This window comes from Pleurodeles waltl, chromosome 1_2 (assembly GCF_031143425.1).
Source record: "Pleurodeles waltl isolate 20211129_DDA chromosome 1_2, aPleWal1.hap1.20221129, whole genome shotgun sequence".
NCBI classification, from domain to species: Eukaryota; Metazoa; Chordata; class Amphibia; order Caudata; family Salamandridae; genus Pleurodeles; species Pleurodeles waltl.
Window position 1 is genome coordinate 1,284,654,275 of NC_090437.1, and position 25,017 is coordinate 1,284,679,291.

At 47.2% G+C, this 25,017-nt stretch overlaps 1 protein-coding gene across 1 annotated transcript in view; it reads right to left on the bottom strand.

Moving 5' to 3' along the window:
- DNAAF9 (dynein axonemal assembly factor 9) overlaps positions 1-25,017 on the bottom strand; it is a 597,478-nt gene that overhangs the window by 85,820 nt on the left and 486,641 nt on the right. The window contains exon 32 of the mRNA XM_069205040.1: positions 10,746-10,852. Within this exon, the coding sequence (XP_069061141.1) occupies positions 10,746-10,852 (107 nt within the window). The remainder of the gene's footprint in view (positions 1-10,745; positions 10,853-25,017) is intronic.

Consider the following 25,017-nt stretch of genomic DNA (forward strand, 5'->3'; position numbering starts at 1 on the left):
AGTTTCTCAATAGCAGTGTCCACTTCCGTCCCAAACAACTGCTGTCCGTTGAAAGGCATATTCAGCACCGCTTGTTGAATTTCTGGCTTGAATCCTGAGGTGCATAGCCATGCGTGTCTCCGTATGGTGACTGCTGTATTTACAGTTCTTGCAGCTGTGTCTGCTGCATCCATTGCCGACCGTATCTGATTATTAGAGATACTCTGGCCCTCTTCCACCACTTGTTGCGCACGCTTTTGGAATTCTTTGGGTAAATGCTCGATGAAGTGTTGCATTTCATCCCAATGAGCTCTATCGTACCTTGATAGCAAGGCCTGTGAATTGGCAATGCGCCATAGGTTGGCTGCCTGTGCTGCAACCCTTTTCCCCGCTTCGTCAAACTTGCGACTTTCCTTGTCGGGTGGTGGTGCATCTCCTGATGTGTGTGAGTTTGCTCTTTTGCGAGCTGCACCTACTACCACCGAGTCCGGTGTTAATTGCTGCGTGATGTACACAGGATCTGTTGGTGGTGGTTTGTACTTTTTTTCCACCCTCTGAGTGATGGCCCTGCCTTTCACAGGCTCTTGAAAGACTTGTTCGGAGTGTTTCAACATTCCCGGTAACATAGGGAGATTCTGGTACTGACTATGTGTGGACGACAGAGTATTAAACAAAAAGCCATCTTCAATTGGTTCTGCATGCAGGGTGACATTGTGAAATGCGGCTGCTCTGGACACCACCTGTGTGTAAGCAGTATTGTCCTCAGGTGGTGATGGCCTCGCTGGGTAGCAGTCGGGACTGTTATCTGATACAGGCGCATCATAAGGATCCCATGCGTCAGGGTCATCTTGGCTTATTCCTGTATGTGTTGGGGATTGCATCCTTGGTGGAGTGGCCATTGGTGATGGTGAGCGATGTGGTGACGGTGGCGGAGTTACTTGTCTTGCCACCTTTGCTTGTGGCTGTTTGTTTTTCTCTTGGAAAGCAAGTTTTCTTTTCATTCGGATTGGAGGGAGAGTTCTTATTCTCCCTGTCTCTTTTTGAATGTGGAGCCTTCTTTGCGTGTAATCTGGCTCCCCAGCCTCTAGCTCCTGGCCAAATTTGTGTCCTTGTAATTGTGAGGACAGTCCCTGCTCCTTAATGTATGAACTTGGTTTCGGCTCCGAAGCTGGATGTTTCGGTATTGAAACTTTTTCAACCGTCTTTTTCGGCTCCGAAGACACTTTTGGCTTTCGGTGTTCCGATTTCTCGGTGCCGATCTTTTTCGTGCCAGTTTCTCGATGCCGAGATTGCTCTGACACGGTGTCTCGGGGTCGAGCCTGTTCTGTGCCGGTATCTCGACTGGAGTCGGATGACTTCGACACGTGTGTGCCCTTTTTCGGTGCCGTTGGCCCGGTCACCTAATTTTCGGGTTAAGCCATGGCCTGCTGGCGGTGGCGTCCCCTGGGCTTTTATGTATTTTCCTTGAGTTTTGGCCAGGGGTGTTCTACTCACGGTTTTCGGCGTCTGTTGGGTTTCGGCCTCTTAGTGTTTACTTCGACCGAAACGCTCGACAGGCCTCACAGGTATCCTCTTTGTGTTCGGGAGACAAACACAAATTACAGACCAGATGCTGATCTGTGTAAGGATACTTGTTGTGGCATTCGGGGCAGAAGCGGAATGGGGTCCGTTCCATTAGCCTTGAAGTCGCACGAGGTCGGGCCGACCAGGCCCCGCCGGGGAATCGAAATCCCGAAGGGCCACCGGAGCTCTTCAAAATTCAGTGTTGATCTGTTTTAACTAACCCGATACCGAACGCGAACAATACCGTCAAATTTTCTGAGATTTAACTAACTTTCCGAACCGAAACACGGAGCGAAGAGGAACACGTCCGAACCCGATGGCGGAAAGAAAACAATCTAAGATGGAGTCGACGCCCATGCGCAATGGAGCCGAAAGGGGAGGAGTCCCTCGATCTCGTGACTCGAAAAGACTTCTTCGAAGAAAAACAACTTGTAACACTCCGAGCCCAACACTAGATGGCGGGATGTGCACAACATGTTTGTAAGGAAAAGCCTCCTTGGCATGTTTACCCCCTGACTTTTTGCCTTTGCTGATGCTAAGTTTTGAATGAAAGTGTGCTGGGACCCTGCTAACCAGCACCAGTATTCTTTCCCTAAACTGTACCTTTGCTTCCACAATTGGCACAGCCCTGGCACTCAGATAAGTCCTTTGTAACTGGTACCCCTGGTACCAAGGACCCTGATGCCAGGGAAGGTCTCTAAGGGTTGCAGCATGTCTTATGCCACCCTGGGGACCCCTCATGCAGCACATGCACACTGCCTCCCAGCTTGTGTGTGCTGGTGGAGAGGAAAAAGACAAAGTCGACATGGCACTCCCCTCAGAGTGCCATGCCACCCTCACCCTGCCTGTGGCATAGGTAAGTCACCCCTCTAGCAGGCCTCACAGCCCTAAGGCAGGGTGCACTATACCACAGGTGAGGGCATATGTGCATGAGCACTATGCGCCTACAGTGTCTAAGCAAAACCTTAGACATTGTAAGTACAGGGTAACCATAAGTGTATATGATCTGGGAGTTTGTCAAACACAAACTCCACAGTTCCATAATGGCTACACTGAAATCTGGGAAGTTTGGTATCAAACTTCTCAGCACAATAAATGCACACTGATGCCTGTGTGGAATTTATTGTAACATGCACCCAGAGTAAGAAATAGTGTGCACAGAGTCCAAGGGTTCACCTTAGAGATAAGATAGTAGCAAAAAAGAGATAATTCTACTGCTCTACTTTGTGGTAGTGTGGTCGACCAGTAGGCTTATCAGAGGGTAGTGTTAAGCCTTTGTTGTACATACACAGGCAATAAATGAGGAACACACACTCAAAGACTTACTCCAGGCCAATAGGTTTTTATATAGAAAAATATATTTTCTTAGTTTATTTTAAGAACCACAGGTTCAAGATTTACAAGTGATACTTCAAATGAAAGGTGTTTCACTCAGGTATTCTAGGAACCTTGAATAATCACAATAGCATGTACAGTTTTGACAAAAATGGCAATAAGCTATTTTAAAAGTGGACACAGTGCAAAAATCAACAGTTCCTGGGGGAGGTAAGTAAAATACTTACAGGGTTCAAAGTTGGGTCTAAGGTAGCCCACCGTTGGGGGTTCAAGGCAACCCCAAAGTTACCACACCAGCAGCTCAGGTCTGGTCAGGTGCAGAAGTCAAAGAAGTGCCCAAAACACATAGGCTTCAATGTAAACAGGGGTGCCCCGGTTCCAGTCTGCCAGCAGGTAAGTACCCGCGTCCTCGGAGGGCAGACCAGGGGGGTTTTGTAGGGCACCGGGAGGGGTGGGGGACGACGACAAGCAGGCACAGAAAGTACACAGGGGTGGCCGGGTGCAAACTGGTGTCGGGTTTTGTGTAGAAAGCAATGGGGAGACCCAGGGGTCTCTTCAACGATGCAGGCAGGCACGGGGGGCTCCTCGGGGTAGCCACCACCTGGGCTAGGTAGAGGGTCGCTCCTGCACTGGAGTTCGGTTCCTTCAGGTCCTGGGGGCTACAGGTGCAGTGTTGGTTTCAGGCGTCGGGTCCCTTGTTACAGGCAGTCGCGGTCAGGGGGGAGCCTCTGGATTTCCTCTGCAGGGGTCGCTGTGGGGGCTCAGGGGGGTCAACTCTGGCTACTCACGGGCACGCAGTCACCGGGGAGTCCTCCCTGTAGTGTTAGTTTTCCTCAGGTCGAGGCGGGGGCGTCGGGTGCAGAGTGGAAAGTCTCACGCTTCCGGCGGGAAATGTGGAGTCTTTAAAGTTGCTTCTTTGTTGCAGAAAGTTGCAGTTTGTTGAACAGGGCCACTGTTCTCGGGAGCTTTGTGGTCCTTTGGATGCAGGGCAGTCCTCTGAGGCTTCAGAGGTCGCTGGTCCCTGTTCCATGCGTTGCTGTTGCAGTTTTCGTCAAAGTAGGGAGACAGGCCGATGGGGCTGGGGCCATATCAGTTGTCGTCTTCGTCTTCACTGTAGGGCTTCAGGTCAGCAGTCCTTCTTTAGGTTGCAAGAATCTATCTTCCTCGGTTCTGGGGGCCCCTAAATACTGAATTTAGGGGTGTGTTTAGGTCTGGGAGGGCAGTAGCCAATGGCTACTGTCCTGGAGGGTGGCTACACCCTCTTTGTGCCTCCTCCCCGTGGGGAGTGGGTACATCCCTAATCCTATTGGGGGAATCCTCCATCCACAAGATGGAGGATTTCTAAAAGTAAGAGTCACCTCAGCTCAGGACACCATAGGGGCTGTCCTGACTGGAGGGTGACTCCTCCTTGTTTTCCTAATTATCTCCTCCAGCCTTGCCGTCAAAAGTGGGGGCAGTGGCCGGAGGGGCGGGCATCTCCACTAGCAGGGATGCCCTGTGGCGCTGCAACAAATGGGATGAGCCTTTGAGGCTCACCGCCAGGTGTTACAATTCCTGCAAGGGGAGGTGAGAAGCACCTCGAACCAGTACAGGCTTTGTTCCTGGCCACAGAGTGACAAAGGCACTCTCCCCATGTGGCCAGCAAAAGGTCTGGTGTGTGACAGGCTGGCAAAAACTAGTCAGCCCACACTGGAAGTTGGGTATATTTTCAGGGGGCATCTCTAAGATGCCCTCTGGGTGTATTTTACAATACATTGCACACTGGCATCAGTGTGCATTTATTGTGCTGAGAAGTTTGATACCAAACTTCCCAGTTTTCAGTGTAGCTGTTATGGTGCTGTGGAGTACATGTTTGACAAACTCCCAGACCATATACTCTTATCGCTACCCTGCACTTACAATGTGTAAGGGTTTGCTTAGACACTGTAGGGACATAGTGTTCATGCACTTATGCCCTCACCTGTGGTATAGTGCACCCTGCCTTAGGGCTGTAAGGCCTGCTAGAGGGGTGACTTACCTTTGCCACAGGCAGTGTGAGGTTGGCATGACACTCTAAGGGGAGTGCCATGTCAACTTAGTCATTTTCTCCCCACCAGCACACACAAGCTGTGAAGCAGTGTGTATGTGCTGAGTGAGGGGTCCCTAGGGTGGCATAAGACATGTTGCAGCCCTTAGAGAGCTTCCCTTGTACCAGTTACAAGGGACTTACCTGAGTTTCAGGGTTGTGCCAATTGTGGAGACAAAAGGTACAGAGTAGGGAAAGAACACTGGTGCTGGGGCCTGGTTAGCAGGATCCCAGCACACTTTCAAATCATAACTTAGCATCAGCAAATGCAAAAGGTCAGGGGGTACCCATGCCAAGCAGGCATTTCCTTACAATAAGGTAGAACATGTGTGTAATATGTTCTGGCACTAAAATCCACAATTGTCATTTGTACTGAGAGGAAGACTTGTAGCCCCCTGGCGAGTACAGAATTTAACATTGACACCACATTTGTGCTAACTTCAGATGGGACTACCAAAGTTGGTACTTCAAGGTATTAAACAACTCATTAAATTAAGTCCAACATGTTATGCAAGTCAAAATTAATAAAGCTTGTTGTCACATGGAGCTTTTAGCAAGTTCCCAATCTGTAGTCCAGTTTTCCAATAGCCTTTTGCGGAGGCTGACCACGAGACAGCATTCTGCCCACCTGGGAAACATGTCAACAGCTCCCTGGACAGGTAAAAATGAAGGCCTGTCGCTGGAGGTGGTGTTATCTCCTTGTGGAAGGAAGCTATAGGAAGCTGGCTCTGTAAATATTATTTAGAGTGTAGAGGACTGTATAGTCCAGTGGATCCCCAGAGGTTTTACAGTAGATAATACTAATGCTCTCTTTTGTGGTAGTGAGGACGAGCAGTTAGGCTTAACAGAGGGTAGTGCTAAGCATTTATTGTACACACACAAGAAATAAGAGAGGCACACACTCAATGACCAACTCCAGGTCAAGGTTTGTATGTATCAAAAATATACTTTAAAGGCTCTTTGTTGCAGGTAAGTACAGGTTCAAGAAAGTATCACTTTCAAGTATCAAATGCACTTTGTTTATAATTCACAGATAAAAAAATGTTTTCAGTAAGTAACAGTTTTCAATTTCAAAATTAGACAGTGCAATTTCTCATAGAAAGCAATGCTTTTCTAGGGGAGGTAAAGTAACAACACAACTTGCAGGTAAGTACTCAACTTACGATCCCAGTCTTCGGGGGTTAAGGTGTTCACAAGGCATAGTTTAGGAAGACACCAAGGGTGCACCACCAGCAACACAGGGCTGGCCAAGTGTAGAGGTCAAAGTTGGTGTCGGGCACCCAATAGAATCTTATGGAGACTGGGGGTGCTCAGAAATAAACAGCTTGCAGGTAAGTATCAGCGACTTCAGGGCACAGACCTGTTGTGGGGATGGGGGTGTTCGAGCAGTGGCAGGGCCCAAAGGTAGGAACCCAACACACACCCTCAGCAGCACAGGGGCAGCCAGGTGCAGAGTACAAACACAACATTGGGAGCCCAATGCTTTTCAAAGGGGGAACCCCTGGGGTCACAAAGATGCTGCAGGCTTGGTCCAGGGAGTCGGCTTAAGAAAACCAACTGGCATTGTAATACTAGGCTTGAGCCTTTGAGGCTCACCAACAGGTGTTACAGTTTCTGCAGGGGGAGGTGTTAAGCACCTCAACCCAGGACAGGCTTTGTTTCTGGCCATTGAGTGCACAAAGGCACTCACCCCATGTGGTCAGAAACTCGTCTGAAAGTGGCAGGCTGGCACAGACCGGTCAGTCACACACTAGCAGTAGGGCTAGCATACAGGGGGCATCTCTAAGATGCTCTCTGTGTGCATTTTTCAATAAATCCCACACTGGCATCAGTGTGGGTTTATTGTGCTGAGAAGTTTGATACCAAACTTTCCAGTATTCAGGGTAGTCATTATGGAACTGTGGAGTTCGTTTTTGACAGACTCCCAGACCATATACTTAATATGGCCACACTACACTTACAATGTCTACGAATGGACTTGTGCACTGTAGGGGCATAGTGCTCATGCAGCTATGCCCTCACCTGGGGTATAGTGCACCCTGCCTTAGGGCTGTAAGGCCTGCTAGAGGGCTGACTTACCTATGCCACAGGCAGTGGTTTGTGGGCATGGCACTCTGAGGGGAGTGCTATGTCGACTTTGTCTTTTACCTCTCCACCAGCACACACAAGCTGCAAGGCAGTGTGCATGTGCTGAGTGAGGGGTCCCCCTGGGTGGCATAATAGCTGCTGCAGCCCTTAGAGACCTTCCCTGGCCACAGGGCTCTTGGTACCAGGGGTAACTTTTACAAGGGACTTAACTGTGTGCTAGGGCTGAGCCAATTGTGGAAACAAAGGTACAGTTTTAGGGAAAGAACACTGGTGCTGGGGCCTGGATAGTAGGATCCCAGCACATTTTCAAAGTTGGCATTCACACTAGACAAAAAGTGGGGGGTGACCATGCCAACAGGGGCATTTTCACACTGGGAGGTTTAGGTTTTGCAGGCAAATTTAATATTTCTACGACACGCAATGAGCGCAGATTTGTATATTGTTTTACCTATAAGGTTCTTGCTAACGCATCAGCACCGTTCTATTTTTTTACAGAGGGATTTCTCGTCATGGAGCTCAGTAGAATACCATGTAGCTGGGGTTCTGTGACTAGTTTTAGGACAACTGCGTGGAAGTGCAAGACAATCGAAAGCTAAGGATAGGGCTTTATTAAGTTCCTCAAGGGTTTCATCCGAGATCACATCAGGTAGTAGGAACTTAAACTGTTTAGGGAAGGACTCTGACTCAATTTTATGCTGTGTTCTAGATTTGGCTGTACTGATTATGTGTGTGGAGACACATGTGCATGTGTGTCCAGAAGGAAGCAAAAAGCCTGAAGACCTAGCTGGCAAAGCACCATCAGGACTGGAATTACAGCCACCTCCTGAATCATCTAAATAATATTCTGAAATTCCCAGATCTTCTGTGGAGGACGAAAGGGCCACAACAAACAATCTTCTGTCCAGTTCTTCCCATCTGAACAGGAGGCCCTGAGAGGGCTCCAGGTGGTATTAGGGCACATTGATAGAGAAGCCCATCTCAAACATCAGTAACACTGCCAACTGCAAGTGGCACAACACCATCTGCAGTTACCCTTCTTTGAGCAGCCAGTCGTCCAGGTATGGGAATACCAGGATTCCCGAGCTCCTTAGAGAAGCCACCACCAACTTTGTGAAAGCTTGAGGTCATGACTGTGAACTGGTAATGAGTGGACCCTTCAATGAACTGCAGGTTCAAATACAAGTTGTGTATGTCGAGGTACACCATCTAGGATTCCGCTTCCAGCACCAAAAGAACTAGGGACATAATTTTGAACTTTTTTTTGCCCATGAAGAGTGTCAAGGCCCTGAGATTCAGAATGGGATGAAGACCATGCTGTGTGGTTTATCACATCTACGTATTGTTGTGATCTGAAATCTGATCAAACAATGATCTGTCCAGACCTGAGGTAAGGGAGGGGAGCATGTGAGATCAGAGGAGTAGAAATAAATAAGATCTAGGATGTGACCAGCCACACAGGTAGGTCTTTTCATTTTCCTGCTGCAACCCTAGGGTGTCAAGGTCATAAAAAATGTGGGCAACCTCCTGGTCAGAGATTTTCTAACGGTGGTAGTTGAAATCACCAAGTAAAAGAAAATGCGGTGGGGTGAGAATATGGGAAGCAATATATTCTGTATAGAAGTGTTCCTCTCCAGGAGACATTCAGGGAAAAAAAAAACAATTTTAAAAATACCAATCTCTGCCCAATCCGTTATTTGTTTGTCTATTAGTGAGACCTTGACATGGTCTTTGTAGGCAATAGATATCCCTCTGCCTATCTTGCTTTCTCTGTCAAGCCTTAAGATATGATAATTTTCTGGTATGGCCAAGTTGATAGCTGGAAAGGCTGAAGGGCACATCCAAGTTTCTGTTAAGAAAGCTATGTCTGTGGCATCTGAGGAAAGAAGGTCCTAAATTTCCATAGTGTTTTGGTAAGGCTCTTGTGTTGCAAAAGAGACTAATTATATTACTGGCAGTATCCTGGGACAGTGTGTTGCTTTAAGTGTTGTTTAGTGAGGACGATTTAGTGTCGGTGTGAGCAGAAGAGGGGTGATTTTCTTGCTGGGTACTTAAATAGGAAGAGTGTGGTGGGTCGTTTCTACACAAGATGTTTCATGTTAGGCAGGCTACAGGACCCTCAAAAAGCGGTGGGAACTGATTTAAGTAGTGGGGCTTTACCGCGTATGATGGCACAGTGGGGATTTATAGCGTATGATGGCATTAAAGCAATGTTTGGACAGTTGCTTTCTCAAAGCTGCTTGGGAAAGTACATAATTTTTTTTGCATTACTGGGTTTCGCGCAAACAGTAGCTTCTTCAAGACTATTGAATTTTTCCTCCAGTTCATGCAACAAAAGTTATGAAGAAAATTTATTTTGCAGTCACAGACATCTAAAGTAATCAATATGTGCTTAGAAGGAATAATTAGATATTTTCTCAAACTAACTTCTATAGAGTATTCCTCCCCAAGATAAGGGTGTTGAATAGAACAAATTTACACTGAAATTACTGTGAGAACTGAGTGTGTGATGACACTTAATCAATATTGATAACTTTATCATGAAGAGGAAGATTGAATAGAAATCATTTAGACAAATTATCAAGTTATCACTACAAACAATACATTTTATTTTCTTGGACACCCTTTTCTTGGGGACGAATATTCTGTAGATTTTATTTGAGAAAATATCTAGCTATGTATTTTATTTATTTATTCTAGCTATTCTTACATACAACATACTGAATTACTTTAGATGACTATGAACTTAACGGACATATTATCTGTACCATTTGCTGCATTAACAGGATGACCGATTCAGTAGCCCACAAGAAGTGACTGCTCTATCTTTTTTGTCACAAGGTATTTTTATGAAGCTATGAAAATGATGATTAATGGGCATCCATGCAAATTTTCAATAAAAAAACTAAAAAGAATCATGATTGTGTAGTTTCCCCCACTCGGAGAACCATTTATGGACCGAGTTATTTAAAAATTAAAAATATTCTCATCTAATTGATGAAGTGCTATGGATCTGTGCCCTAGACAAGGAAAAAAGGAAGCTGACATCTGTACGCTTGAGTGGGCTCTCCCCATCGCTGCTGAATAGCGACTGGAAAAAGTTTCTACACTCAGTCTAATTCCATGGATATTCCAAAGGTGAGGACTCTGCATAAAGAAATATCGATCAGCAGCCATGATTTGAAACCTTTGAAAATGTCATGATAATTTTTTAAAAGGTTATGGGACAGAGATGATTAACAAATTTGAAGTTTGCGTTTCACTAGTCTTAGCAGGTATAAGCAAGGCACAATTGTGTCAATTATTTAGAAGTCTGAAACAATGTCAACAAAGTAAAAGTAAAGATGGAATCGTTTAGTAAGACACCACTTATGACAAGAAGAGATGTGGATTTACAAAGTTGGACTAGATAAGGAGAACTCCAAAAATAATGTGACACAATGGGTTATTGAGGAACGTTGCAATGTCTTACACAATTAAGCAGTAAAAAGGCTAAAACACTGAACGTTTATTTAATACACCCCATACATACTTAATCCAGTATATTTAACAACTTTTTGTAGTTTAAGATTTTTAAACACACAAAACCCAATGTGTGAAAATGTCACATTTGGCATAACATTTAGTTCACATGGTGAAATTAACTAATTAAAAAATTATTGCAAAATAAAACTACTACGTTTCAAGAAATGACTTTAAAAGCAACCCAAATTGTTACCTTTACAATTCATCATAAACCGTGTTTTTTCCAAAGGACGGTTAAACCATAAGCATATCTGATCCATTTGCGGAAAAACAGATCCCGTCACAAATTTGCCTTCACACCTGAAAAATGACAAGAACAAAATTATTATTTATTAAGAAGCATCTACACTAAACAATATTATTGTTCTGTGCCTATCCTGTCAGATATGTTAGTTGCCTCACCAGCACAATTTTAACAGTTTAAGTAAATCAGTTCATCACTGATGTCCGGTAGGTGGAAACACCACAATCCTGATTCTTTTTTTTTTTTTTTTGTTTTTTTTTTTTAAATAAAACCTCCTTTTTATTCATGAATGTCCATAAATCTTATCCTTGATTTTCATAACTCCATAAAATAAGTAGGTGACAAACAGCCAACATGTGTTTCGCAACAACAGCTTCTTCAGGACTAATTAATTTTTCCTCCTGTTCATAAAACAAGTGTTACGAAGAAATTGTATTTCACAGTCATCTAAAGCAATACACTATGTGGATAGTAGGAATAATTAGATATTTTCTCAAATTAAATTCTACAGAGTGGTTGTAGGAAGTTAGCTCTGTATATACTATCTCAAAGTGAAAGACAGTGTGCACAGAGTCCAAGAGTTCCCCTTAGAGGTTGATAGTGGCAATAACAGATAATACTAATGTTCTATTTGAGGTAGTGTGGTCAAGCAGTAGGCTTATCAGAGGGTAGTGTTAAGCATTTGTTGTACAAACAGGCAATACATGGGAACACACACTCAAAGACTTAACTCCAGGCCAATAAGTTTTTATATAGAAAAATATTATTTTCTTAATTTATTTTAGAACCACAAGATTCAGAATTCAAGTAAGTACATAAATAGTAAGGTACTTGGCAATTGTAATGGAACTTTGAAGTAAAACAGTAATGTACACAGTTTAGCAGAAAATGGCAATAAGCTATTTTAAAAGTGGCACTGCAAAATTCAGCAGTTCCTGGAGGAGGTAAGTACAAGTTAGTTTAGCAGGTAAGTAAAGCACATACAAGTTCAGTCTCCGTGGCATAGACACCCCACCGTTGGGGGTTTAAGTTAACCCGAAACACCCAGCACCAGCAACACAGGGCCAGTCAGGTGTAGAGGTCAAAGAGGGGCCCAAATAACATAGGCGCCTATGGAGACTAGCGGTGCTGCGGTTCCAGCCTGCTAGCAGGTAAATACCTGCGTCCTCGGGGAGCAGACCAGGGAGGTTTTGTAGAGCACTGGTGGGGGGTCCCAAACAGGCACACAAAATACACCCTCAGAGGCACAATGGCGGCCAGGTGCAGTGTGCAAAGTAGGTATTGGGTTTTGTATTGGTTTCAATGGAGGGGCCTGGGGTTCACTCTGGCGATGCAGGCAGGGCACAGGGGGGCTTCTCGGGCCAGCCACCGACTGGGCAAAGATGAGGGCCGTCTGCTGGTAACTCCTGCACCAGTAGTTGGTTCCTCTTGGGACTGGGGGCTGCGGGTGCAGTGCTTCTTCCAGGCATCGGTTTATTTGTTACCGGGCAGTCGAGGTCAGGGAGATCCTCTGGATTCTCTCTGCAGGCATCGCCGTGGGGGTGCAGGGAGGTCGTCTCAGGGTGGCCATGTCGTTGGAGTCACCTGGGGGTCCTCAATGCAGTGTTGGTTTCTCTGGACACGGGCCGGGGGCGTCGGGTGCAGAGTGTTGAAGACTCATGCTTCAGGAGTGAGGTAAGAGTCCCTTTAAAGATGGTTTCTTTTGTTGCTTTGAACAGAGCCGCTGTCCACAGGAGTTTCTTGGTCCTTTGGGTTGCAAGGCAGTCCCCTGAGTCGGCAGAGGTCGCTGGTCCCGCTGGATGCATCGCTGTTGCAGGTTCTCTGAATCTGGAGACTGGCCAGTAGGGCTGGGGCCAAAGCAGTTGTCCTCAGTCTTCTCTGCTGGGTTTTTAGGTCAACAGTCCTCCTTTTTGTTCAGGTCGTCAGGAATCTGAAATCCTGGGTTCAGGGTCACCCCTAAATACTGAACTTAGGGGTGTGTTAGGGTCACAGGCAGTAGCCATGGCTACTGTCCTTGAGGGTGGCTACACCCTCCTTGTGCTCCCTCCCTTTGGGGAGGGAAGTACATCCCTATCCCTAGTGGGCTAAATCCTCCAAAACAAGATGGAGGATTTTCCAAGGAGTGGGTCACTTCAGCTCTGGTCACCCTAGGGGTGGACCTAGCTGAGGGGGTGACTCATCCTTGTTTATCTCATTATCTCCCAGGACTTGCCTCCAAAAGTGGGGGCGGTGTCCAGGGGCGGCCATCTCCACTAGCTGGAGTGCCCTGGAGCATTGTAACACAAAGCCTGAGCCTTCGAGGCTCACTGCTAGGTGTTACAGTTCCTGCAGAGGGAGGTGTGTAGCACCTCCACCCAGTGCAGGCTTTGTTTCTGTCCCCAGGGAGCACAAAGGCTCTCACCCCAGGGGGTCAGAAACTCATCTCTCAGTGGCAGGTTGGATTAGGTAAAATACAGGGGGCATTTCTAAGATGCCGCCTGTGTGCATTTTTTAAAAACTTCAACACTGGCACCAGTGTGGGTTTATTATTCTGAGAAGTTTGAAACCAAACTTCCCAGTGTTCAGTGTAGTCATTATGGAACTGTGGAGTTCGTTTTGACAAACTCCCAGACCATATGCTTAATATGGCCATACTGTACTTACAATGTCTAAGAATGGACTTATGACACTGTAGGGGCATATTGCTCATGCAGCTATGCCCTCACCTGTGGTATAGTGCACCCTGCCTTACAGCTTTAAGGCCTGACAGAGGGGTGGTTTGCCTATGCCACAGGCAGTATTTTGTGTGCATGGCATCCTGAGGGGGGATACTGTTAGAAATGGGGTCTCTAGTTTGCACCCTGTCCAAATAGGGACCCCCACTCTAGTCAGGGTAAGGGAGATACCCGCTCAGATAACCCCCGCTCACCCCTTTGGTAGCTTGGACCGAGCAGTCAGGCTTATCTCAGAAGCAATGTGTAAAGTATTTCCACATAACACACAGTAACACAGTGAAAACACTACAAAAGGACACCACACTAGTTTTAGAAAAATAGCCAATATTTATCTATTTAAAACCAGACCAAATACGATACAAACCCAACATACAGTAACAAAAATATGAATTCTACAAGATTTACTCAAAAATACAGTTCCTTCAAGTCAATAGCTCCACCTGGGCCTATCATGGCGTCATGAGCAACAAAACCAACAGTTCAGGCCGGCCACGGCGTCGCGGGACAGCTACGGTGTCGGGAAGACCCGCAAACAGTACTTTGGATTTGCATGGCGTCGTGATCCTTGCAGTGAGCTCTGGAGGGTGCCGTTGCTGACTTTGCGGTGTCGGTGCGGGAGTCGTCTGCCCCTTGAAGTTCACATGTGTTGCGGATCGAACTCCAGGCTGATAAAGTCAGGTGCGCCGGCGTGGATGGCGTCGGGCTGCGGTGCGAAGCGGGACGATGCGACGTGCGGTGCCCACAGGTCATGGTCCAAGCAGCGCCTCAGTGATGGCATCCAGCAGCATAGGTGAGACCAGGGCTGTGATGTGAAGTGGGGCGGTGCGACGTTCAGTGTCCACAGGTCATGGTGCAGGCAGCAGCACTGCTGAAGCGCTGTCGTCGGTAGGTCCAAGCCAGCAGTGCGGGACGGTGCTTCGTGACCCTCACAAGTAGTGTCCACAGGCCACGGAGCAGGCAGGATGCCTGGTGACGACACAGGAGTCGATGATGCTGGCACCGGTTATACGGGGCTGCAGTGCTTCGTGTACCTCACGAGCGGTGTCCACAGGCCACTGTGCAGGCAGCAGCACCGGTGTCAACAGAAGCAGCGTTGTCGGGGATGCCTGGGCTGCGGTGTGAGCAGGCGATGCCAGAGTGCGGGGCCCACAGGTCACGGTGCGAGCAGAGGCTTGGTGAAGTTGTCCGATGAAGGCGCTGGTGAGACCACGATCGCGGTGCAAAGCGGGGCAATGTGACTCTGTGCGGCGTCAGCAGGTCACGGTGCAGGCCAGCGGCGTCGTTGGCAGCATTGCAGTGGTTTCTCCTCTTGAGCAGCACAAAACACACAGTTCCCAGTGCTGCAGGTCGAGGAAACTAAAGTCTTTGGTGTCCCTGTGACTTCCAACAGGAGGCAAGCTCTATCCCAAGCCCTTGGAGAACTTTCTCAAGCAGAACACACAGCAAAGTTCACCCTTTGCACTCTTTTCAGGCAGAAGCAGCAACTGCAGGCCAGTCTAGCAAAGCAACACAGCAAAGGGACAGTACTCCTCCTTCAGCTCTTCTCCTGGGCAGTGGTTCCTCTTGATTCCAGAAAGATTCTAAAAGTCTGGGGTTTTGGGGCTTAGTTCTTATACCCAGTTCTGCCTTTGAAGTTGGCAAACTTCAAAGGAAAGTCTTGAGTGTTTGCAAGATCCTTTCTTGTCCAGACCAGGCCCCAGACACACACCAGGGGGTCGGAGACTGCATTGTGTGAGGGCAGGCACAGTCCTTTCAGGTGTGAACGACCACTCCTTCCTCCTCTCTAGCTCAGATGGCTCATCAGGGTTTGCAGGCTACACCCCCGCCCCCTTTTGTGTCACTGTCTAAAGAGGTGCAAAACAGCCCAACTGTCAAACTGACCCAGACAGACAATCCACATACAGGCAGAGTCACAGAATGGTATAAGCAAGAAAATGCCTACTTTCTAAAAGTGGCATTTTCAAACAGACAATTTAAAAACCAACTTCACTAAAAGATGTATTTTTAAATTGTGAGTTCAGAGACCCTAAACTTCACATTTGTATCTGCTATCAAAGGAAATCTATGCTTTAAGGATATTAAAAGGCAGCCCCCATGTTAACCTATGAGAGAGATAAGCCTTGCACAGTGAAAACCGAATTTGGCAGTATTTCACTGTTAGGCCATCTGAAACACACTAGTATATGGCAGACCTTAAATATACACTGCTCCCAGCCCCTGGGGCTACCTATGGCCTACCTTAGCCAACAAAAACAGGTCAGAAAAAATAGGAGAAAGGAGGCAAAAAGACTGGGGATGACCATACAAAAAGGGCCATTTCCAATAGATGCCATGTCGACTTTGCCTTTTTCCCCCCACCAACACACACAATGGTAGTGTGCATGTGTTAGGTGAGGGGTTCCTTAGGGTGGCACAACACATGCTGCAGCCCTTAGGGGCCTTCCCTGGTCACAGGGCCCTTGGTACCACTGGTATCTTTTACAAGGGACTTATCCGTGTGTGCCAGGGGTGTGCCAATTGTGGAAACAATGGCACATTTCTAGCGAAAGAACACTGGTGCTGGGGCCTGGTTAGCAGGGTCCCAGCACACTTTCAGTCAAGTCAGCATCAATATCAGACAAAAAGTGTGTGTGCAGGGGAAGGGGCAGGATAGCTGCAACAAGGAGCCATTTTCCTACAGCGTTCATCCCCAAGATAAGGGTGTTCAATAGAACTCAGTTATGCTGAAATTATTGATACTCTTATTATGAGGAGGAAGACTGAATATAATTCAAATGATCAGGACATCCCTACAAACAATACATTTTCTTTTCTTGGACATCCTTATCTTGGGGATGAATACTCTGTAGATTTTAATTTGAGAAAATACCTAGCTATTCCTACAAACAACATACTGAATTACTTTAGATGACTATGAACTTAACTGACATTTTCTCTGTACCATTTGTTGCATTAACAGGGTTATTTAACAGGATGATATAATCAGTAGCCCAGCAGAAGTGACTGCTGTCTTTTTTGTCACTAATTGTTTTTATGAAGCTATGCAAATGAAAAATAATGGACACTTATGAGAATATTCAATAAAAAAAAAACTATAAAGAATCATGATTGTGTTGTTTCCTCCCTCTCAAAGAACGACTGATGGACAGAGTTACTTAAAAATATTTGTAAGGAAATGCATCCTTGGCATGGTTACCCCCTGACTTTTTGCCTTTGCTGATGCTAAGTTATGATTTGAAAGTGTGCTAGGACCCTGCTAACCAGGCCCCAGCACCAGTGTTCTTTCCCTAAACTGTACTTTGTCTCCACAGTTGGCACAACCTGGGCATCCAGGTAAGTCCCTTGTAACTGGTACCCCTGGTACCAAGGGCCCTGATGCCAGGGAAGGTCTCTAAGGGCTGCAGCATGTCTTATGCCACCCTAGGGACCCCTCACTCAGCACATACACATTGCTTCACAGCTTGTGTGTGCTGGTGGGGAGAAAATTACTAAGTCAACAAGGCACTCCCCTCAGAGTGCCATGCCAACCTCACACTGCCTGTGGCATAGGTAAGTCACCCCTCTAGCAGGCCTTACAGCCCTAAGACAGGGTGCACTATACCACAGGTGAGGGCATATGTGCATGAGCACTATGCCCCTACAGTGCTCTAAGCAAAACCGTAGACATTGTAAGTGCAGGGTAGCCATAAGAGTATATGGTCTGGGAGTTTGTCAAACACGAGATCCACAGTACCATAATGGCTACACTGAAAACTGGGAAGTTTGGTATCAAACTTCTCAGCACAATAAATGCACATTGATGCCAGTGTACAATGTATTGCAAAATACACCCAGAGGGCATCTTAGAGATGCCCCCTGAAAACATACCTGACTTCCAGTGTAGGCTGACCAGTTTTTGCCAGCCTGCCACACACCAGACCTGTTGCTGGCCACATGGGAAGAATGCCTTTGTCACTCGTTGGCCAGGAACAAAGCCTGTACTGGGTGGAGGTGCTTCTCACCTCCCCCTGCAGGAACTGTAACACCTGGCCGTGAGCCTCAAAGGCTCACCACTTTTGTTACAGCGCCCCAGGGCATCCCAGCTAGTGGAGATGCCCGCCCCTCTGGCCACTGCCCCCACATTTGGCGGCAAGGCTGGAGGAGATAATGAGAAAAACAAGGAGTCACCCACCCCTAAGGTGTCCTGAGCTGAGGTGACCCCTGCCTTGAGAAATACTCCATCTTGAGTTTGGAGGATTCCCCCAATAGGATTAGGGATGTGCCCCCCTCCCCACAGGGAGAAGGCACAAAGAGGGTGTAGCCACCCTCAAGGACAGTAGCCATTGGCTACTGCCCTCCCAGAACTAAACACACCCCTAAATTCAGTATTTAGGGGCACCCCGGAACTTAGGAAACTAGATTCCTGCAACCTTAACAAGAAGAAGGACTGCTGACCTGAAGCCCTGCAGAGAAGACGGCGACAACAACTGCTTTGGCCCCAGCCCTACCGGCCTGTCTCCCAACTTCGAAGAAAACTGCAACAGCGACACATCGAACAGGGACCAGCGACCTCTGAAGCCTCAGAGGACTGCCCTGCACCCAAGGACCAAGAAACTCCTGTGAACAGCAGCTCTGTTAAAAAAACCTGCAACTTCTTTGCAACAAAGAAGCAACTTTAAAGACTTCATGTTTCCCGCTGGAAGCGTGAGACCTCCCACTCTGCACCCGACGTCCCCGGCTCGACCTGCAGAACACCTCAGGAAGGACTCCCGGGCGACTGCGAGCCCGTGAGTAATCAGAGACGACCCCCCCTGAGCCTCCACAGCGACGCCGGCAGAGAGAATCCAGAGGCTCCCCTTGACCGCGACTGCCTGTAACAAGGGACCCAACGCCTGGAACCAACACTGCACCTGCAGCCCCCAGGACCTGAAGGAACCCAACTCCAGTGCAGGAGCGACCCCCAGGCGACCCTCTGCCTAGCCCAGGTGGTGGCTGCCCCAAGGAGCCCCCCCCCCCTGTGCCTGCCTGCATCGTTGAAGTGACCCCCGGGTCCCTCCATTGCTTCCTATTTAAAACCCGACGCCTGTTTGCACACTGCACCCAGCCGCCCCTGTGCCGCTGATGGTGTACTTTCTGTGCCTTCTTGTGTCCCCCCCAGTGCCCTACAAAACCCCTCTGGACTGCTCCCTGAGGCCGCGGGTACTTACCTGCTGGCAGACTGGAACCGGGGCACCCCTGTTCTCCATTGAAGCCTATGTGTTTTGGGAACCTCTTTGACCTCGGCACCTGACCGGCCCTGAGCTGCTGGTGTGATAACTTTGGGGTTGCATTGAACCCCCAACGGTGGGCTACCTATGCCCCAACTTTGAGACATGTAAGTGTTTTACTTACCTGCAAACCTAACCTTTACTTACCTCCCCCAGGAACTGTTGATTGTTGCACTGTGTCCACTTTGAAAATAGGTTATTGCAGTTTTTACAAAGATTGTATGTAAAGTAACTAAGTGAAGTACCTTACATTTAAAGTATTACTTGTAAATCTTGAACATGTGGTTCTTAAAATAAACTAAGAAAATATATTTTTCAATATAAAAACTATTGGCCTGGAGTAAGTCAGTGTATGTTCCTCATTTATTGCCTGTGTGTGTACAACAAATGCTTAACACTACCCTCTGATAAGCCTACTGCTCGAACACACTACCACAAAATAGAGCATTAGAATTATCTCTTTTTGCCACTATCTTACCTCTAAGGGGAACCCTTGGACTCTGTGCACACTATTTCTTACTTTGAAATAGTATATACAGAGCCAACTTCCTACAATATTCTTATCTAATTGATGAAGCAAATGAAAATGAAAATGTTACTTATCCAGTAAGCATCTGTTTGTGGCATGTAGTACTGCAGATTCACATGCTCTGCATTCTCCTGCCATCTAGTGCGGGCCTGCAGTGTTGTAAGCTGTTTTTCTTCGAGAAAGCATTTTTGAGTCACAGGATTAAATGACTGGGCACAAACTCCTTTATTAGATTGTTTTCCAACAGAAGAGTGAGAAAAGGAGTGTAGAAGAAGTATAGCAAAAGATGTTTATGCAAATGTAACTACATATGTACAACTATATACAAGTATAAAGTAACTGAAGCATCCGGGGAGGATGGAGAGCGCATGTGAACCTACAGCACTACATGCCACGAACAGATGCTTACTGGATACCTAACGAACTCTGTTCAATGGCATGTGTGGCTGTAGATACACATGCTCTGCATAGACTGAAAAGCAGTCCCTCCATGAAAGCGGGGGCTAGCCTGTGGGAGTTTCAGTTGACTGGAAAAGTATTCATAGCACAGCCTGACCTACATTACCTTACTGACGTGCTAGTATGTCCACACAGTAATGCTTTATAAGTTATGTGATGCCGCCCATATAGCTGCCTCACAAAGAACAGCTATAGATATGTTTCCAAGGAAAACCATAGTGGTTCCTTTTTTCCTAGTGGAATGTGCTCTAGAAGTAATAGGTAACTGTCTCTTTGCTTTAGCACAGCAGATTTGTTTACACTTTACTATCAAACTAGCAATGCTGTTTTTAGATATTGATCTGCCTTCTGAGGCAGTGAAAAAGCTATAAAGAGCTGTTTAGTTTTTCTAAAATCTTTGTTTCCTGTATGTGGAGCTCTTTCTACAAATGAGTCCGGCTGCAGAAACAAAACGAGTAGTTCAATGGATTAGTTTATATGGAATTGGGAAACCACTTTAGGAAGAAACTTTGGATTTGTACAAAGGATCACCTTGTCTCCATGGATTTGGAAGGTTCTTCTAAGGCTTGGGCCTGGAGCTCACTAACATGTATGAGTGATGTGATAGCGACTAAGAATGCCACTGTCCATAAAAGATACTGAAGAAGGCATGAATCAAGTGGCTCAAAAGGAGGGCCCCTGAGCCTGGTAAGCACAATATTGAGGTTCCAGGATGGTGCAGGAGGCACTGTGTGAAATAACCCTTTTAAGGCATTCCATTAAAGTTTTAATGACTGGGATTCTGAACACAGTATGCTGTCTGTTCTGTAGATATGCAGCTATAGCTGCGAGATGTAAACAAATGGAAGTGTAAACTAAATTTGCTTTTCGTAAATGTAGCAAATAACAAACGATGCCTTGAACAGTAGCTTTAATGGAATTAATACATTTGGGTTGGCAGCAGCATACACAACGTTTTCATTTTGCAGCATAACATACTCTGGTTGTGGGTCTATGATATTCCCTGAGAATGTCCATGCATTCTTAAAAGAAATCCTAAATAACCAAACTATATGACTTTAGGAGCCATATCGCAAGGTTGAGTGACTTGGGGTCTGGATTTCTGATCTGTCCTTGATTTTGAGTGAGAAGGTCCGGCTGTGAGAAAGTAGCCTCTTTCTCGCCTTCTTACCCCCACTTTTGGCCTGTTTGTAAGTGTATGTCAGGGTGTTTTCACTGTCTCACTGGGATCCTGCTTGCCAGGGCCCAGTGCTCATAGTGAAAACCCTATGTTGTCAGTATGTTTGTTATGTGTCACTGGGACCCTGCTAGCCAGGACCCCAGTGCTCATAAGTTTGTGGCCTATATGTATGTGTTCCCTGTGTGATGCCTAACTGTCTCACTGAGGCTCTGCTAACAAGAACCTCAGTGGTTATGCTCTCTCTGCTTTCCAAATTTGTCACTAGCAGGCTAGTGACTAAATTTACCAATTCACATTGGCATACTGGTACACCCATATCATTCCCTAGTATATGGTACTGAGGTACCTAGGGTATTGGGTTCCAGGAGATCCCTATGGGCTGCAGCATTTCTTTTGCCACCCATAGGGAGCTCTGACAATTCTTACACATGCCTGCCAGTGCAGCCTGAGTGAAATAACGTCCACCTTATTTCACAGCCATTTACCACTGCACTTAAGTAACTTATAAGTCACCTATATGTCTAATCTTCACCTGGTGAAGGTTGGGTGCAAAGTTACTTCGTGTGTGAGCACCCTGGCACTAGCCAAGGTGCCCCCAAATCGTTCAGGGCATATTCCCCGGACTTTGTGAGTGCGGGGACACCATTACACGCGTGCACTATACATAGGTCACTACCTATGTATAGCGTCACAATGGTAACTCCTAACATGGCCATGTAACATGTCTAAGATCATGGAATTGTCACCGCAATGCCATTCTGGCATTGGGGGTGACAATTCCATGATCCCCCGGGTCTCTAGCACAGAACCCGGGTACTGCCAAACTGCCTTTCCGGGGTCTCCACTGCAGCTGCTGCTGCTGCCAACCCCTCAGACAGGTTTCTGCCCCCCTGGGGTCCAGGCAGCCCTGGCCCAGGAAGGCAGAACAAAAGACTTCCTCTGAGAGAGCGTGTAACATCCTCTCCCTTTGGAAATAGGTGTGAGGGCTGAGGAGGAGTAGCCTCCCCCAGCCTCTGGAAATGTTTTGATGGGCACAGATGGTGCCCATCTCTGCATAAGCCAGTCTACACCGGTTCAGGGATCCTCCCAGCCCTGCTCTGGCGCGAAACTGGACAAAGGAAAGGGGAGTGACCACTCCCCTGAACTGCACCTCCAAGGGGAGGTGCCCAGAGCTCCTCCAGTGTGTCCCAGACCTCTGCCATCTTGGAAACAGAGGTGTTTGTGGCACACTGGACTGCTCTGAGTGGCCAGTGCCAGCAGGTGACGTCAGAGGCTCCTTCTGATAGGCTCTTACCTCTCTTGGTAGCCAAAAATCCTTTTCTGGCTATTTAGGGTCTCTGCTTTGGGGATCTCACCAGATAACGAATGCAAAAGCTCACCAGAGTTCCTCTGCATCTCCCTCTTCACCTTCTGCCAAAGGATTGACCGCTGACTGCTCAGGACACCTGCAAAACTGCAACAAAGTAGCAAGATGACTACTAGCAGCCTTGTATCGCTTCATCCGGCTGGCTTTCTCGACTGTTTCCAGGTGGTGCATGCTGTGGGGGTAGCCTGCCTCCTCCCTGCACCAGGAGCTCTGAAGAAATCTCCCGTGGGCCGACTGAATCTTCCCCCTGCAACCGCAGGCACCAAAAGACTGCATCACTGGTCCTCTGGGTCCCCTCTCAGCACGAGCAGCGTGGTCCCTGGAACTCAGCAACTCTGTCCAAGTGACTCCCACAGTCCAGTGACTCTTCAGTCCAAGTTTGGTGGAGGTAAGTCCTTGCCTCCCCACGCTAGACTGCATTGCTGAGTACCGCATGATTTGCAGCTGCTCTGGCTCCTGTGCACTCTTCCAGGTTTTCCTTTGTGCACAGCCAAGCCTGGGTCCCCAACACTTTAACCTGCAGTGCACAACCTTCTGAGTTGTCCTCATGTGTCGTGGGACTCCCTTTTTTGACTTCGGGTGGACTCCGGTTCACTTTTCTTCCAAGTGGCTGTTCAGGTACTTCTGCGGGTGCTGCCTGCTTTTGTGAGGGCTCCCTGACTTGCTGGGTGCCCCCTCTGTCTCCTCCTCCAAGTGGCGACATCCTGGTCCCTCCTGGGCCACAGCAGCATCCAAAAACCTCTACTGTGACCCTTGCAGCTAGCAAAGCTTGTTTGCGGTCTTTCTGCGTGGGAACACCTCTGCACGCTTCATCGCAACGTGGGACATCCATCCTCCAAAGGGGAAGTTCCTAGTCCTCTTCTTTCTTGCAGAACTCCAAGCTTCTTCCAAAAGGTGGCAGCTTCCTTGCACCCTCAGCTGGCATTTCCTGGGCTCCTGCCCACTCTCGACACTGTCGCGAGTATTGGACTTGGTCCCCTTGTCTTACAGGTACTCAGGTCCGGAAATCCACTGTTGTTGCATTGCTGGTGTTTCTTCTTCCTGCAGAATCCCCCTATCATGACTTCTGTGCTCTCTGGGGGTAGTACGTGCACTTTACACATACGTTTCAGGGTCTTGGGGAGGGCTATTTTTCTAACCCTCACTGTTTTCTTACAGTCCCAGCGACCCTCTACAAGGTCACATAGGTTTGGGGTCCATTCGTGGTTCGCATTCCACTTTTGGAGTATATGGTTTGTGTTGCCCCTATACCTATGTGCTCCTATTGCAATCTACTGTAACTTTACATTGCTTGCATTACTTTTCTTGCTAATACCTGCATAATTTTGGTTTGTGTACATATATCTTGCGTATATATCTTATAGTCATACTGAGGGTACTCACTGAGATACTTTTGGCATATTGTCATAAAAATAAAGTACCTTTATTTTTAGTACTTCTGTGTATTGTGTTTTCTTATGATATTGTGCATATGACACCAGTGGTATATTAGGAGCTTTACATGTCTCCTAGTTCAGCTTAAGCTGCTTTGCCATAGCTACCTTCTATCAGCCTGAGCTGCTAGAAACACCTCTTCTACACTAGTAAGGGATAACTGGACCTGGCACAAGGTGTAAGTACCTCTGGTAGCCACTACAAGCCAGGCCAGCCTCCTACACCGGCATGTTGGAGAACTTCTCGTAGGGGAGTACAGAGAGGTACAGAAGTATGGTGAACCATGGCTGATGTGCCCAAGTGGGAGCTACCAGGATCAAGGTGAAGGATGTCTGTTTGATCTTCCGAACCAGAAATGGAATGAGCGGGAGAGGTGGAAAAGCGTAAGCAAATATCCCTGACCAGTTAATCCATCGAGCACTGCCCTTGGATAAAATGTGTGGGTGCCTGGAGGTGAAGCATGGGAATTTTGCATTTTCTGCTGAGGTGAAAAGGTCCATCTAAGGAGTTCCCCATCTTAGGAAGTATTGTTGAAGGACTTGAGGGTGGAATTCCTATTCATGGACCTGTTGCTGCATCCTGCTAAGCAGGTCTCTAAAGTCATTGTCCATTCCTGGGAGACACACTGGCACTAGGTGAATGTGGTGTTGGAGAGCCCACTTCTATTATTTTGTCTGACAGAGCTGGTATAGGGAACGATGGCAATGCAGGATGCCATCATCCCTAATGGACGCATGATAATCCTGACTGTGAATCTGTGATTCTCCTGAAACTGGCAGAGAAGAGACTGAAAAGTCTGAGCGCGTGCTGGGTTGGAGTATGCTATGCCCAATTGTGCAATGAGAATAGCTCCCAGGTAATGTTGTATCTGAAGAGGTTGTAGGTAGGATTTGACAAAGTTGGCTGTGAAACCCAGTGTGTGAAGCAGGTCCACTGCTATGTGAGTGTGATGTGTGCAGGCTTTAACGAGCCAGAAGTCTAGTTAAGGTAACACGTGCACATTTTGCCTTCTGAGATGTGCGGTGACTACTGCTAAGCACTTTGTGAAGACTCTGGGGGCAGTCGTGACTCCGAAAGGCAGGACTTTGAACTGGTAATGTTTGCCTGCAGCCACAAATCTTAGGTATTGCCGGTGTTCAGGGTGGATGGTGATATGGAAGTAGACGTCCTTTAGACCTGGAGCGGTCATAAAGTTAGCTTGTTGCAGAAGTATAATAACCTCTTGAAGTGTAACCATGTGAAAGTGTTCTGAAATAATGTAGTGGTTTAAGGGTCTGAGGTCCAGAATAGGCC